This window comes from Hydra viridissima, unplaced genomic scaffold, assembly GCF_058129835.1.
Source record: "Hydra viridissima isolate aposymbiotic clone 2 unplaced genomic scaffold, HvirCarnegie_v1 scaffold_2, whole genome shotgun sequence".
Lineage (NCBI taxonomy): Eukaryota > Metazoa > Cnidaria > Hydrozoa > Anthoathecata > Hydridae > Hydra > Hydra viridissima.
The window spans coordinates 23,120,001-23,132,379 of NW_028324301.1; the positions used below are offsets into that span (position 1 = coordinate 23,120,001).

At 30.0% G+C, this 12,379-nt stretch overlaps 2 protein-coding genes across 7 annotated transcripts in view; one reads left to right on the top strand and one right to left on the bottom strand.

Moving 5' to 3' along the window:
• Nucleotides 1-8,133, bottom strand: part of LOC149892506 (uncharacterized) — a 9,566-nt gene extending 1,433 nt beyond the window's left edge. Inside the window, exons 1-2 of one of the 5 annotated variants that reach the window (XM_090080559.1) lie at nt 8,041-8,133; nt 1-845 (exon numbers count right to left, since the gene is read on the bottom strand). The exon at nt 1-845 is cut by the window's left edge and continues 1,433 nt beyond it. In XM_090080559.1, the coding sequence (XP_089936685.1) occupies nt 1-821 (821 nt within the window). In that variant the 5' untranslated portion in view covers nt 822-845; nt 8,041-8,133. Of the gene's footprint in view, nt 846-1,391; nt 1,525-1,559; nt 1,754-2,397; nt 2,416-8,040 lie in introns of those variants that run through there. The other 4 variants (XM_090080561.1, XM_090080558.1, XM_090080557.1 and 1 more) reach the window with 4 other exon arrangements.
• On the top strand, nt 2,456-5,446 carry LOC149892507 (uncharacterized). 2 transcript variants are annotated; one of them, XM_090080551.1, is made up of 3 exons: nt 2,456-2,805; nt 3,161-4,615; nt 4,685-5,445. In XM_090080551.1, the coding sequence occupies exons 2-3, from the start codon at nt 3,166-3,168 to the stop codon at nt 5,212-5,214; spliced, it is 1,980 nt and encodes a 659-aa protein (XP_089936677.1). In that variant the 5' UTR covers nt 2,456-2,805; nt 3,161-3,165; the 3' UTR covers nt 5,215-5,445. The 2 variants fall into 2 exon arrangements, with proteins under 2 accessions (XP_089936677.1, XP_089936678.1); XM_090080552.1 differs by having other exon boundaries at nt 2,456-4,615; nt 4,685-5,446.
• Nucleotides 8,134-12,379: the final 4,246 nt, after the last annotated feature.

Here is a 12,379-nt window from a genome sequence, read left to right on the forward strand (position 1 = left end):
CTGTCCTTGAAAAGATCATACTCATCTAAAATAACAGATGATTTATCTTTCATTTTTAGATTTTCAGAAGCTTTTGAATTTTCAAAATCTCCATCTTTTGCCTCAGCACCCTTGTTTAACTCAAGTTTAGATTTTAGGTCATTATCCTCTTTAGAACTATAATCGCTCATCACAGACTGAAAATCTCCAAACTCAGATGTATCATGGTGATCATCATACTTCACATTACTGGTTTGGAATGCAGCATTTTTGACATTAAAAGAAGAACCTTCACTAATGCTAACACCATCAGAATGAGAATGTATTACTTCCACCATCATCGGAAAAGAACCATATTTAAATCCTTCAACACCTTTGCAGGTTTCAAAACATCTCATGCAATCTTGGACAATTTGATTTGCAGTCTTTACATTATTGCAAGAATAAACATCCACAGACAAGCTATTTGATGTAGTTTTGCTTACAATGAATATTAGGTGATCATGTTTACTATCATTATTTATTGAAATTATTTCACTGAGTTTGTAACATTTATTGTTTCCAAATTTTTTGCTTCTTATCAAGACATTGACTCCAAATTTATCAACTTTTAACTGGTCTTTCTTTGTATTCAAAATTGATCGAAGTTTAGAATAATTTTGGGAATATAGTTTTTCAACTACTGAACATACTTGAGTAACTGATGTGATAATTTCATTTCCGATATGTGTAACTGAGTAATAGTCATTACTCTCTTCTACTGCTTCTTGGTCATCTGTTATATCATCATCCTCTACAGATGATGTGGCAAGTCTATTGTGTGAGTACTTTCCAATGGGCATTTCAATTATTTGACCAACAAGTAGCTAAACACATTGGGGAAAATATAGTTTAAACTGCTATTGACAATACTCTTTTTTCAGAACCATTCTTACAAAACCAATTGGAAAAAAAAATTTAAATTAGAAAAGCTTGTATTGATTCACTCTTAAAATAATTCATAATTCATAACTATATGTCAAGACTACACTTGAAAGTATGGTAGTAAACTAAAAAACATTAATAATTTGAAGACATGCATTAAATAAATATATATAAAAAACCAAAGTACATAAAACATTTAACTCTCTCTTACTGGATTATATTCTTATAGCAAACAAAAAAGTTACTTTATACAAAGAGAATTCATAAAGTTTCTATAAGTGATAACAGCATTGTAAAAAAATTAATTCATTTTATACGAGCAAACACAAAAGATTTATATAATAAAGCATTATAAATGGTAAAGGATTTTTTAAATGAATTTTTTACATGTTGATATAAATAGGAAAAAACACAGAGTATTTATGACTAACTCTTTAAATTATGAAATGTTTTTGACTGAAAGATTTGAAAAAATAGAAGAGACGCACCAAACCTGATTAAGTTTATTTATGATAGCTCGTATAATATACGCTTAAGTTGTTTTCAGTGTTGATCATATGGAGATAGGAAAAAGATAAGCTTGTTTTTGATGTTATACTCTTGTATCAACTAGTGTTTTAAATTTTAATCTGTCATAGTTTTAAGAAAATATCTACCTTTCCCGATATCCAGAAATACGATGATTGGATCACGCTGCAAATACTTCGAACGGGGGTTTGTTGAGAATTTTTTTTAGCACGGGGGCAAGTGTGGGAAGCTAATTTTTTACACTTATTTTTTCTTGAGTTGAGTTACAAAGTTCCTTAAAAATGTTTTTTATAGCTCCTTGGATGTGTTCTATAGCGACAGAAACCAGGATAACGTTTTAAATTTTTCTCTTTAAAAAACGCGAAAAATATTTTCCGGAATATTTTCGGCTTCATCTTTATTACATGCACCGCTAATATATTTCAAAACTAAAATAAGTTTTGAATTCAGGAAATTGATCATAAGGAAGCGAAAAAGTTTTTCTTAAACAAAAACTGTCAGGGGGGTCCAAAGAGGTTTTTACAACAAATTTTGGAAGTTGTTCTGCGATTAAAATTATCACGGCAAATGTTGTCGAGAGAGTATTATAAGGCTATACGAAAAAGTCTTATGGATGGAGGGGCAAAACAAAAAAAGAGCTGCTTAAACCAACAGGAAAGTCGGTGAAACATTTGATTACAAAACATCCAACGGGAAGAAATGAATATCAAAGAACAAGCATTTTTTAAATTCAGATTTGTAAAATTCAAACTGATTTGAATATTTTTTGTAATTAAATAGGTTTTTCATTCTTATTGTTTTTACTGCTATATTGAACATCTGGGTGAAAAAAACGTTGTTAAATATCTAAGAAAGTGAACCAAAAAAAAATCTTAATTTTTAAAAACAAACTTTAAAAACAAACTTTAAAAACAAAGGTCAAGACATAGCAAAGCTAATTTTAGGCGATTTAATACGGTGTCTTACAACTATTCTGTAAACTGTTGATGCTTCAGTATCCCTTTTTTTCCACAATGCACAGTGGGCCAGGTGGTAGACAAAACCTCAAAAAAAAATATTCGAAATACTTCCAACTACTCAGTATATTATGTATATAAGAGCATAATAAATGGTTTAAAACATTATTTGTAGTTTGGTAGTACATCATAAATGTACAATTATCAATTACAATTGAATATATTTAGAAATTCATTTATTAATTTTTTTAATAGATATATCACCTATAACTATGACAACGAATAACCTTTAAATTATTTAACATATGCGAAATTAATTGACACATTAATAAAATTTAATTTTATAGCTTTACGAAAAATGCCACAACAAATTCCAAGGTCTTGTATTAAACTCACAGTTTCATTTTGAAATATAAAGGTAAGATTCTTATTTATAATATTAAAATATTCTATTAAAAGTGACGCATATAGTTTAGAACCTGCTGGAACCGCTTATTAATGTTAAAATAAGTTAATACAATATATGTATAGCCTGTTGGTGGTGTTTAATTCTGCTCTTAGCTGCCCCTTTAAGTTTGGTAAACATTTAAAAAAAGATATTTTCGTAAAATGCTATTCGCGACAAACCTATTTTTTTGGTTTTAGGTAATAATAGGTGCTGTGCTTATTATACTGGCCTAATTAAATGTAGCTGAAATGAAAATAATGACCATATTTATGTTATATTTTTTTATAGTGGTTGCACTAATAACGTTAAAATCATTTTTTTGTAGTTGATATGAAGATTAGTGATGTCCATAAACGTATACGGCATGACCAACTAAAGCCTGGTGATAAATCATTTTCTATGTCTGTAGAAGCTATTCTAGTCTCTATGAATTTGGGTTCTACTGGATGTGCTGCGTTTTTAAAAGTATATCAAAAGAAATGGAAGGATGCAAACCGGGGAAATAAAAAGTTTGAAAGTAAAAATAAAAATTGGTTGGCTCAGGACTTTAAATCTACATACAGTAATAATATATCTGAGTCTGATAATTCTAGTCAATCACATAATATTGGTGGAAGACCAAGTTGCTCCTTTGAAGACGCATCTGACAAAACCAAAAGAAGAAGACTCAATGATGTTATAAATAATTTTACTACTGATGAGTTGCTCCACTCAGCAAGGCTTAAATTAAGGAATGAGTTTAATTATGAGGCTGCCAAGCAAGTTGCTGAGATATCAGAACCTTCTAGTCAATTTAAAAAGTATACACCTAATGAAGGTCTGGCATTAATTATAGATGGTGGCATGTCAAAATCAACCTACCAACTTATCAGAAATGGAGCTGAAGAACGTGATTGCCATATATATCCTTCATACAACAACATAAGATTGTCTAAAGCTAACTGCTATCCAGAGAACATCTTTGTTGATGATTATTCAGCACAAATACCACTACAAGAATTACTAAAACATACAGTAAAAAGACTCTGCGAGGTGCAAGCTCCTGTGATCAGCACAATGCTGGATTGTTTGACCCGGTTGACTTTGCGTTGCAAGGCCGGGTTTGATGGGGCTAATGGGCAAAGCGTGTACAAGCAAGTGAGTAGTGAGGAAGCTGGAGATCGTAACTTAAAAAAAGAAGAATCTCTGTTCATTACTTGCTTAGCACCACTAGAACTCAGTGGGTTCTGCAATGATAAAGAAGTACTATTATGGCGTAATGACAAGCCATCATCTACTGCTTATTGTCGTCCAATAAGATTTTCTTTTCAAAAAGAAAGCAAAGCTGTTGTCCTAGAAGAAGCAAAATATTTAGAATCTGAAATAGAAAAATGTAGTATTTTTAATGTTACTTTTAGTGGAAAAGAACTGGTTGTCAAAAGTATTATAGAACTGACCATGATTGATGGCAAAATTCAAACTATTCTGTCTGATGTGACTAATTCAACTCAATGTTGCTCTGTGTGTGGTGTGTCTCCAAAAATCATGAATAACTTAGAAATGGTGCTGAAATTGGACAATGCTAGTAACTTAGAACTGAAATATGGTCTTTCTAGCCTGCATTCCTGGATTAGGTTTTTTGAAATGGTATTACATATTGGATACAAGCTGGAAACTCAAAAGTGGCAGTCTAGAGCTATTGAAGATAAGGAAAATGTTAAGCAAGTGAAGAAACGTATCCAGACAGAATTTATGAATCAAATGGGACTGGTTGTGGATTTCCCAAAAAGTGGAGGATCTGGTAAGTGAAATTACATAAATACTTGTATATGAATCATCAGGTTAACTATCACATATATGCAATTTGTAGGTACCAGTAATGATGGAAACACCGCCCGACGAGCCTTTGCAGACTATCAATTAACTGCCAAAATTTTGAAAGTAGATGAAACTCTTTTATTTTATTTTTACATCATTCTAGTCACTTTATCATCTGGATTTGAAATTGATAATGTCAAGTTTAAAGAGTTTTGTATTACTGCTCTTAAACTTTACATATCTAAGTATTCCTGGTATTACATGTCACAATCAGTACACAAAATTTTAGTTCATGGTCATGCCATCATTGCTAGACAGTACTTGCCAATTGGACTGATGTCAGAGGAGGCACAAGAGGCCCGCAACAAGGATTTTAAAAAGTTTAGGAAAGATTTCAGTAGAAAGACTTCTAGAATAGACACAAACCGCGACCTGGTTAACAGACTACTTGTATCTAGTGATCCTGTCATAACATCATTAAGAAAAGGTCATAACAAAAATAGTAAGAGTTTTAAAAAAATCCCCAGTGAAGTTTTGGCTTTGCTGAGGGAATCAGCTCCACCTTCTTCTAGTTCTTTGTAGCTAAACACAATTTCTTGTTTGATTTTTTGAAAAGAAGGTTGATTTAAAAAAAAAATTTTTACTAAGCCTATTAATTGTAATTTTGTTATTAAAAACTAAAATATTCTTGATAAAAATAAATATTATTTCATGTATAATGATTATTTATATATCGAAATGGGTTTGGGGAGCAATTGGGTAATAATTAGGTTTTGTCCACCATATCCTATATATCTGGCCCACTGTGCAATGCTCTGAAAATGCATTTCCCCCATTATACCATAAATGCGGTTAATAAATTATAAAACAAAAGCCGCAAGATGATTTAATGAATGTCCTTTGGTAATTATTTATTGCTCGATATTCATTTGGTTTAAGTATTATACTATTCAATAAGATTGAAAAAGTTGCTCAAACAAAAGGATTGTGTCTATTGTCTTCACAAACAAAATGAAAAATCAATGTACCCAGAATGATACATTACCATTTACAATGCTAGTAGGATTTTTTCAAAGAAATTAAGACGTTATGAAGCATTTAAACTACGTCGTCACTATTTCCAATTTTTTTTTTCATTATTAAGATAAAATAAAATTTGTAATATTTGTTAATGTTTGCATATCAATAAAACCTGCATCTTCTCCCTTTCATCTGTCTGAAAATAATCCCAAAAATAAATAATTTAAACATGCTACAGCTTATGGTTTTACATATTTTATTATATTAATTTAAAAAAAAAGAGACATATTTAGTGTTGAGAACTTGGACATAGGTGATGAGAAGTGGGACAATCAAAGGAAAAAGTGGGACTCTGGGGAGAGAAATAGGGCAGTCATCAGACAGTATTTGATGTTTTAAAGATATACTTTTGACCAATGATAGTTTTTGTTTACGTCTAGAAGTCTAGATCTATATCAAGGTTTAAAAAAAAGGATATAGATAGTCAAAAAGATTTTAGTCAAACATGACAGCAATAGTAATGGTGAGATATGCCTTATCTCACCATCACAGGTGAGATACGACATATCTCACCATTACTATTGCTGTATTCCCATATCATACGGAGCACCTGTGATTGGAGAAGTGAAACAAGCTGCCCCACTTATCAACATAGCTAGTTCACTATATTATTATTAAATCAAGTACAACTTCCTTTTGTATGAGCACAAGTCAAAAAAATAATTATTTACAACAATAAATGAATAGGTATAAATAAGTTAATCAAGATCAAAAGTAAAAATGACGATAACCAACGAATAACGAAGATGGAAAATAATGTCTTTTGATAACTTTTCAATACAGGCTAATTTAATGATTAGCACACACAAAAACGAAGTAAAAAATTGAGTTCAGATAAAATTATGTTTCATTTTGGTATTCATAAATTTGGTACAAAAATGACAGGGAAATGAGCAAACCCACATTTTTCTTATCTCACTTGTCACCACTCTCCCCTACTTAAAATTTATTGGCCTTTGGTTTGTGATTTTATCTGCATTCACGAAGGTACCAAATCATTTTACATACGTAGGCCGTTCGTTATATACGCTATATACGTAGGCCGTCCGATATTTTTCAAGAATAACTTAAATGATATATATGAATAAAACCTCTATTTGTTTTTTTTTTTTTTTTTATTAAAACTTTCGTATAAACACGTGAACACTCGTTTTGATGCGTCAATTTTTTGTTTACAAATCAGACGACGTGTCAGGGCATTTCTTTGCTATGGAAAAAATCAAATATCGCGCAGTGAATCAATTCTTATTTTTAGGCGTAAAAAAAAGTACAAGTTCAATAAGTGTGTAAATGCTCTTCACTTTCACTTTCACTTTCACCTTCAGCAGCAGTTAACTGGGTTGCTGATTTTAAACATGGCTTTTAAGATGATTCACACACTGGACGTCCCAAAACAGGGTGTCATAACACTGAAAATGATTTGAAAACTCCATGATACGGTATAAAATGATCAGCAACTGAAGTATATAAATATTTTGCATGAAGAATTAAAGATGAAAAAACTTTGTAAAAGATGGGTGGCGCATAAACGCAATTGATCAAAAACGTTTTCAAATGGTTGTTTAGATCATTTTAAGCAAAATTAATTGAATTCTATGAAACTGGAAGTTATTATACACACCGGAACAAAAACAACTATCGAAACAATGTATTGAATCAATGTATTGTTGGAAATTTACCAAATAAGTAAAAGACTGTTCCATGCAGCAGTTTTTTGTTGATTGATTGTCTTCAGAAAGGTAAAACAACCAATTCTAATTATTATACAAGTCTTATAAATCAACTAGATGAAAAAATCATTGAGTTTAACCAGTGTTAGCGAAAAAAAATCATTTGTCGTTAAAACAACTCATCTGCTTACAAAAGTGTTTTGACAATAACTAAAATCAATAAATTAAAGTACAAATTGGTTGACCACCCATTGCATTTACTAGATTTTGGTCCCAGCGACTTTTATCTATTTCCAATTCTGAAGAAACTCCTTACTGGGACGCGTTTTATATAGAATAAAGAAGCCATGGAAGCCATGGATGGGTTTTTTTTGCAGACAAACTGGAATCGTTTTATAATGGAATAAAATTATTGAAAAAAACGTTGGACAATCTTTATTTAAGTTGAGGAAGATTATATTGAAAAATAAAACTTATTTCATGCCAAAAATAATCATCTTTATTTCTTGTAATAACAACTTTCGCACGCCTTTCGCAGTTTTTATCTGAAATCTACTTCATTTGTCAAAAACAGTAATGTAACTTAGAAATACCGCGTAAAATTCTAATTAACGTAAAAAAAAAGAAAGAAAAAAAAAACTTTGTTTCCAAGTCTTACTTTCCAGTTCCTCTAAATCGAAGACATCAAAGTAGAAAAGTCAAAAACACTGTATCTGTATTCAAAAAAATAAATTTTTTTAAGAATCGATTATACAATTAGCATTATACTGTTAAATCAGTGAAAGTAAACATCACATGTAATAAGAAGAGAGTTAAAGACCAAGAAGATATTTTGTTATGAGCAATATTGTAAACAAGAAAGTTGGCACTTTACTGAAAAAATTTGGTGACTTTTTTTTGTACATCGTGAATACGAAATGAAAGTTAAATTTTGGTAATAACTTTTTAATACTAGTGCATTCGTCCCACAATATTTAGACTTACAATTGTATTCATAAAGTATATTAAACTTTTTTTTCAAGTAAAATTTAATTTAATCAAGATTTTGGTTTTTTATTTGCTAATTAGCAAAATTTGTTTAATTAACTATTATGTGACGTATGATATCACCAAAGCTTATGAAGTTGTCATAACTACGATGTGACGTAACTTCACCAAAACTTATGGAGTTGTCATAATTTAAATAGCCCTGATAGATTGCACTGGTCTGTAGAAGGCCAAAAATTTTTTTCAGTGACGATTCGAATTTCGAAATGCTTAAACGAAAAAACACAAGGATTGTCAAACGGTTAAAAAATGAGAAATATCTTACAAATTTTTTTGTAGCAATGGTACAGAAAGGTGGAGAATCTGCTGGAATCAAGGGATGTAATATCCATCACAGTACCGCATATTCCTATATTTACACATGTCGAATCAACTAATTCATCCACAATCAACTAATTTATTAATCAACTAATTCATCCACAAAGTAACACCTTAAAATGCATTTTTACCATCTTCGACCCTATTCTATAAAGATATCTTTTCTCTGATAGCCAAAATCGGAAAGCTTCAACAAGACGGAGCAACTGCTTCCACGGTAAAATTTATTTCTTACCGGTTCACTGAAAACAATGTAACAGTCTTGCCATGGTGTGCAAGATCATCTGATTTCAACCCTTTATAAATATAATTGGTTATGGGTGGTCTTAAAAATGATAAGCACGCATAACGCATCATTTAAGGACCTACAGGAGAAGAAAACTTGGTTGAGCATCTCACGCAAACTATGTATAAAAATGGTCAAATTTATGCCTAAACGAGTCAAAATATGTTGCAAAGCTAAAGGAGGCAACTTTAAATACTGACATTTGTATTGTGTCTTTTTTTAATTGCTACTTTTGAATAGTATTGCTTTATTTGAATAAAATTCATTATTCATTGTATCGGGTTTTTTTTTTTTTTTTTTTTTTTGAAATAAAGTTATATGGTTTTTCTTTTAAATCTATAATATAATCAGTAATAAATAAATTGGTATTTGCTCTATCAGTACTTCAATAATAGAATTAACCATAAACCTTAAGAATTAGTAACTTATATCAATATCTACGTTCGTGTTTTATATTTATTATGATATTGTTTAAAATTAGCAACTATGGATCACAGAAATATTTCTCAAGATATGGTTCACTTACCAGAAAATTGGTACTCGTTTGCAATTAGAGAGACGTTACAATGATAGAGCTTGCAATCTTGTCTTTGCAGTTGGTCGCATAATTAGCGAATTAACAAAATGATTTGTTTATTGAAGTGAACATTCTGAATAGTAAAGAATAATTCTCTTAAACTATAAAAGCAAACATCAAACACGGTGATGGTAATGTACTTGTTTGAGGGTGTTTCATTTATAATGGAGTTGGTAACTTAACAGGAGCTGGGTATGTAAGTATTTTACGAAAGAAATTCATGCTCTCCTTCAATAAATTAGAATTACCGGATCAAATTATCTTCCAACATGACAATGATCCAAAATATACCAGTAAGATTGCCAAAGTATATTTCGAAGAAAATGAAATTGAGTTGTTGGATTGGCCTGTTCAAAGTTCGGATATCAATCCAATTGAATATTTGGGGTATTATTTGGATAACAAATTTAATAGGGATGAGTACAACATCAACAAACAAAGTTTCTTTTTAGCTTTAGAGACAGCTTGGCATAATATTCCTCAAAACTATTTACAAAACATATTTGATTGCATTCCTTGTCGCTTGCTAGCAGTAATCGATGGCTAAGAACTTCATACTAAATATTAGTTAATTATAAAACAATAAACTCTGATATATTTAATAAAACTTTATGAGGTATGAATACTTTTGACGCTTAATCTCAATTTTTAAAAAATTTTCATTTCTTTTAGAAACAAGGTATAATTTTGCAAATATTATAGTTTATATTATTAATAGTTAATAAAATAATTTTTTTTTTTAGTTCCTAAAAAAATTGTTTAAAGCAATTTGATTTTTGTTTTATTGCGATATCATATTTTGTAATAAGGTATGAATAATTTTGTCGCATACTGTATCTACTTACATGTCAACTAAAGCTAAAAAGGGTGGAGCTTTGATGTATATTAAATCTAGCTTAAGCTTCAGCATTAGAATTGACTCTACTCTGCTTAAAAGTAAAGAACTGGAATCTATATTTATTGAAGTAATAAATTCTTAAAGAAGCAACTTAATAGTTGGTTGTTTATATCGTCGTCCAACATTGTGTCCATCTGAATTTGTTGATCACTACCGAAATCCTCTTCTTGAAAAAATTTACTATAGACAAAAAAAAATTTATGCTAATGGAAGATTTCAACTTAGACTTGCTTAAATACATCCTATGAGGTTTCACATTTTTTAGAATCAATAGTTTCAAATTCTCTTTTTCCTTTTACTATACAACCTACACGCATAACCACTCAATCTCAGACAGTAATTAGTAGCATTTTTTAAAAACTTTTATTCTTCTAATATAATTTCAGGCAACCTTATCGCTTCAATATCTGATCATCCTGCTCAATTTATAATAATACCACATTCCGAAACGCAAACTTCAGCTGAACCTATTGTTTGGAGATGCTTTAAAAATTTTTAAAGATCCAAATTTGTCCAAGATATTTAAAATGCTGAATGGGATGGCTGAATAAAAGACAAAAATGATGTTAATGATTCTATTAGAAAACTATTAAAAGTTTTTGATTGTATTTTGAATAAACATGCGCAACAAAAAAATGACAAAAAATCAAATAACTATTCACATAAACTTTGGTTAACAAAAGGCATTCTTAAATCAAAAACAATTAAAGATAAGCTTCAAAAAAAAAATTCAAAATCAAAAAACCGTAAAATGAAAAATTAACTTTTTATAAAGTTTAAAGAATATTGTAATAATGTAAGTAATCTTCTGAAGTTTAGCAAAAAGAAATATTATCCAAATTATTTTAGCGTCATTATCAATAATATAAAAAAAGCCAAATAAAGGTAACTCCCCAATTAGCATACTCATCAACAGCAAAATGCGAAACTAATCCTAAAACTCCAATCATTTTAACAATTTCTACGCTAAGATTGCTTCAAAATTATCCAACGGAATTCCAAATTCTAGATTCAACTTTTATGTATCTGACCAATCCTTATAGGAACACTTTTTACATGTAACCAGTAACAAAAGAGGAAACTCTCGGCTATGTTAATTCTACAATCATACAGAGTAAGAGTGTTTGAACGAACAGCCTTCCAACAAAACTTCTTAAACTGGTGTCAGAAATTCTATGTAAGCCACAAAGTATCATTTTAGTTAATTTATTTCGCAAAGGAAATTTTTCTGATGTCTTCAAGCAAGCTCTAGTTATTCCAGTCAAGAAATAAGGATTTACTGAACCAAATATTGTACGATTTCTCTTTTTTCAAATTTAAGCAAAATTTTTGAAAAAGTTTTAATTAACAAGTTTTTAGAAAGTCGCATAATAGATTATACGACTTCCTAAACCAAAATCAATCCATATATAAACACCAGATTGGTTTTTGCAAAAAGCATTCTAAAGCTCACGCTCTTATCAAAATTACAGAAAGTATATGAGTGACTCTAGATAATTCCAACTTTTCTTTTGGGGTTTTCATTGACTTACTAAAAGCTTTTAACACTGTAGACCATGACATTCTCTTATCAAAGCTTAACTGTTATGGTGTACACGGCATACCCTTTCAATGGTTTAAATCATACTTTTTCTAATGTCAACAGATTGTTACTTTAAATGGCACCTTCTAAGACATTAAAAGCGTGTGTACTGATATCCCTCAGAAATCCATATTAGGTGCTCTTCTCTTTATTATCTGTACATTAATAATCTTAATCTATCTATCAAACATTCAAATGCGTCATCATTTTGCTGATGATACTAATCTTCAATTAATAACAAACTCTTTAAAAAAACTAAATAAATATGTTAATCAGGATATGACCAGTC

Coding starts and splice junctions, on each gene's coding strand:
- LOC149892507 (XM_090080552.1), top strand. CDS start 3,166: ATGAAGATTAGTGATGTCCATAAACGTATACGGCATGACCAACTAAAG. Junction 4,616..4,684: donor CCCAAAAAGTGGAGGATCTG/GTAAGTGAAATT, acceptor TGCAATTTGTAG/GTACCAGTAATGATGGAAAC.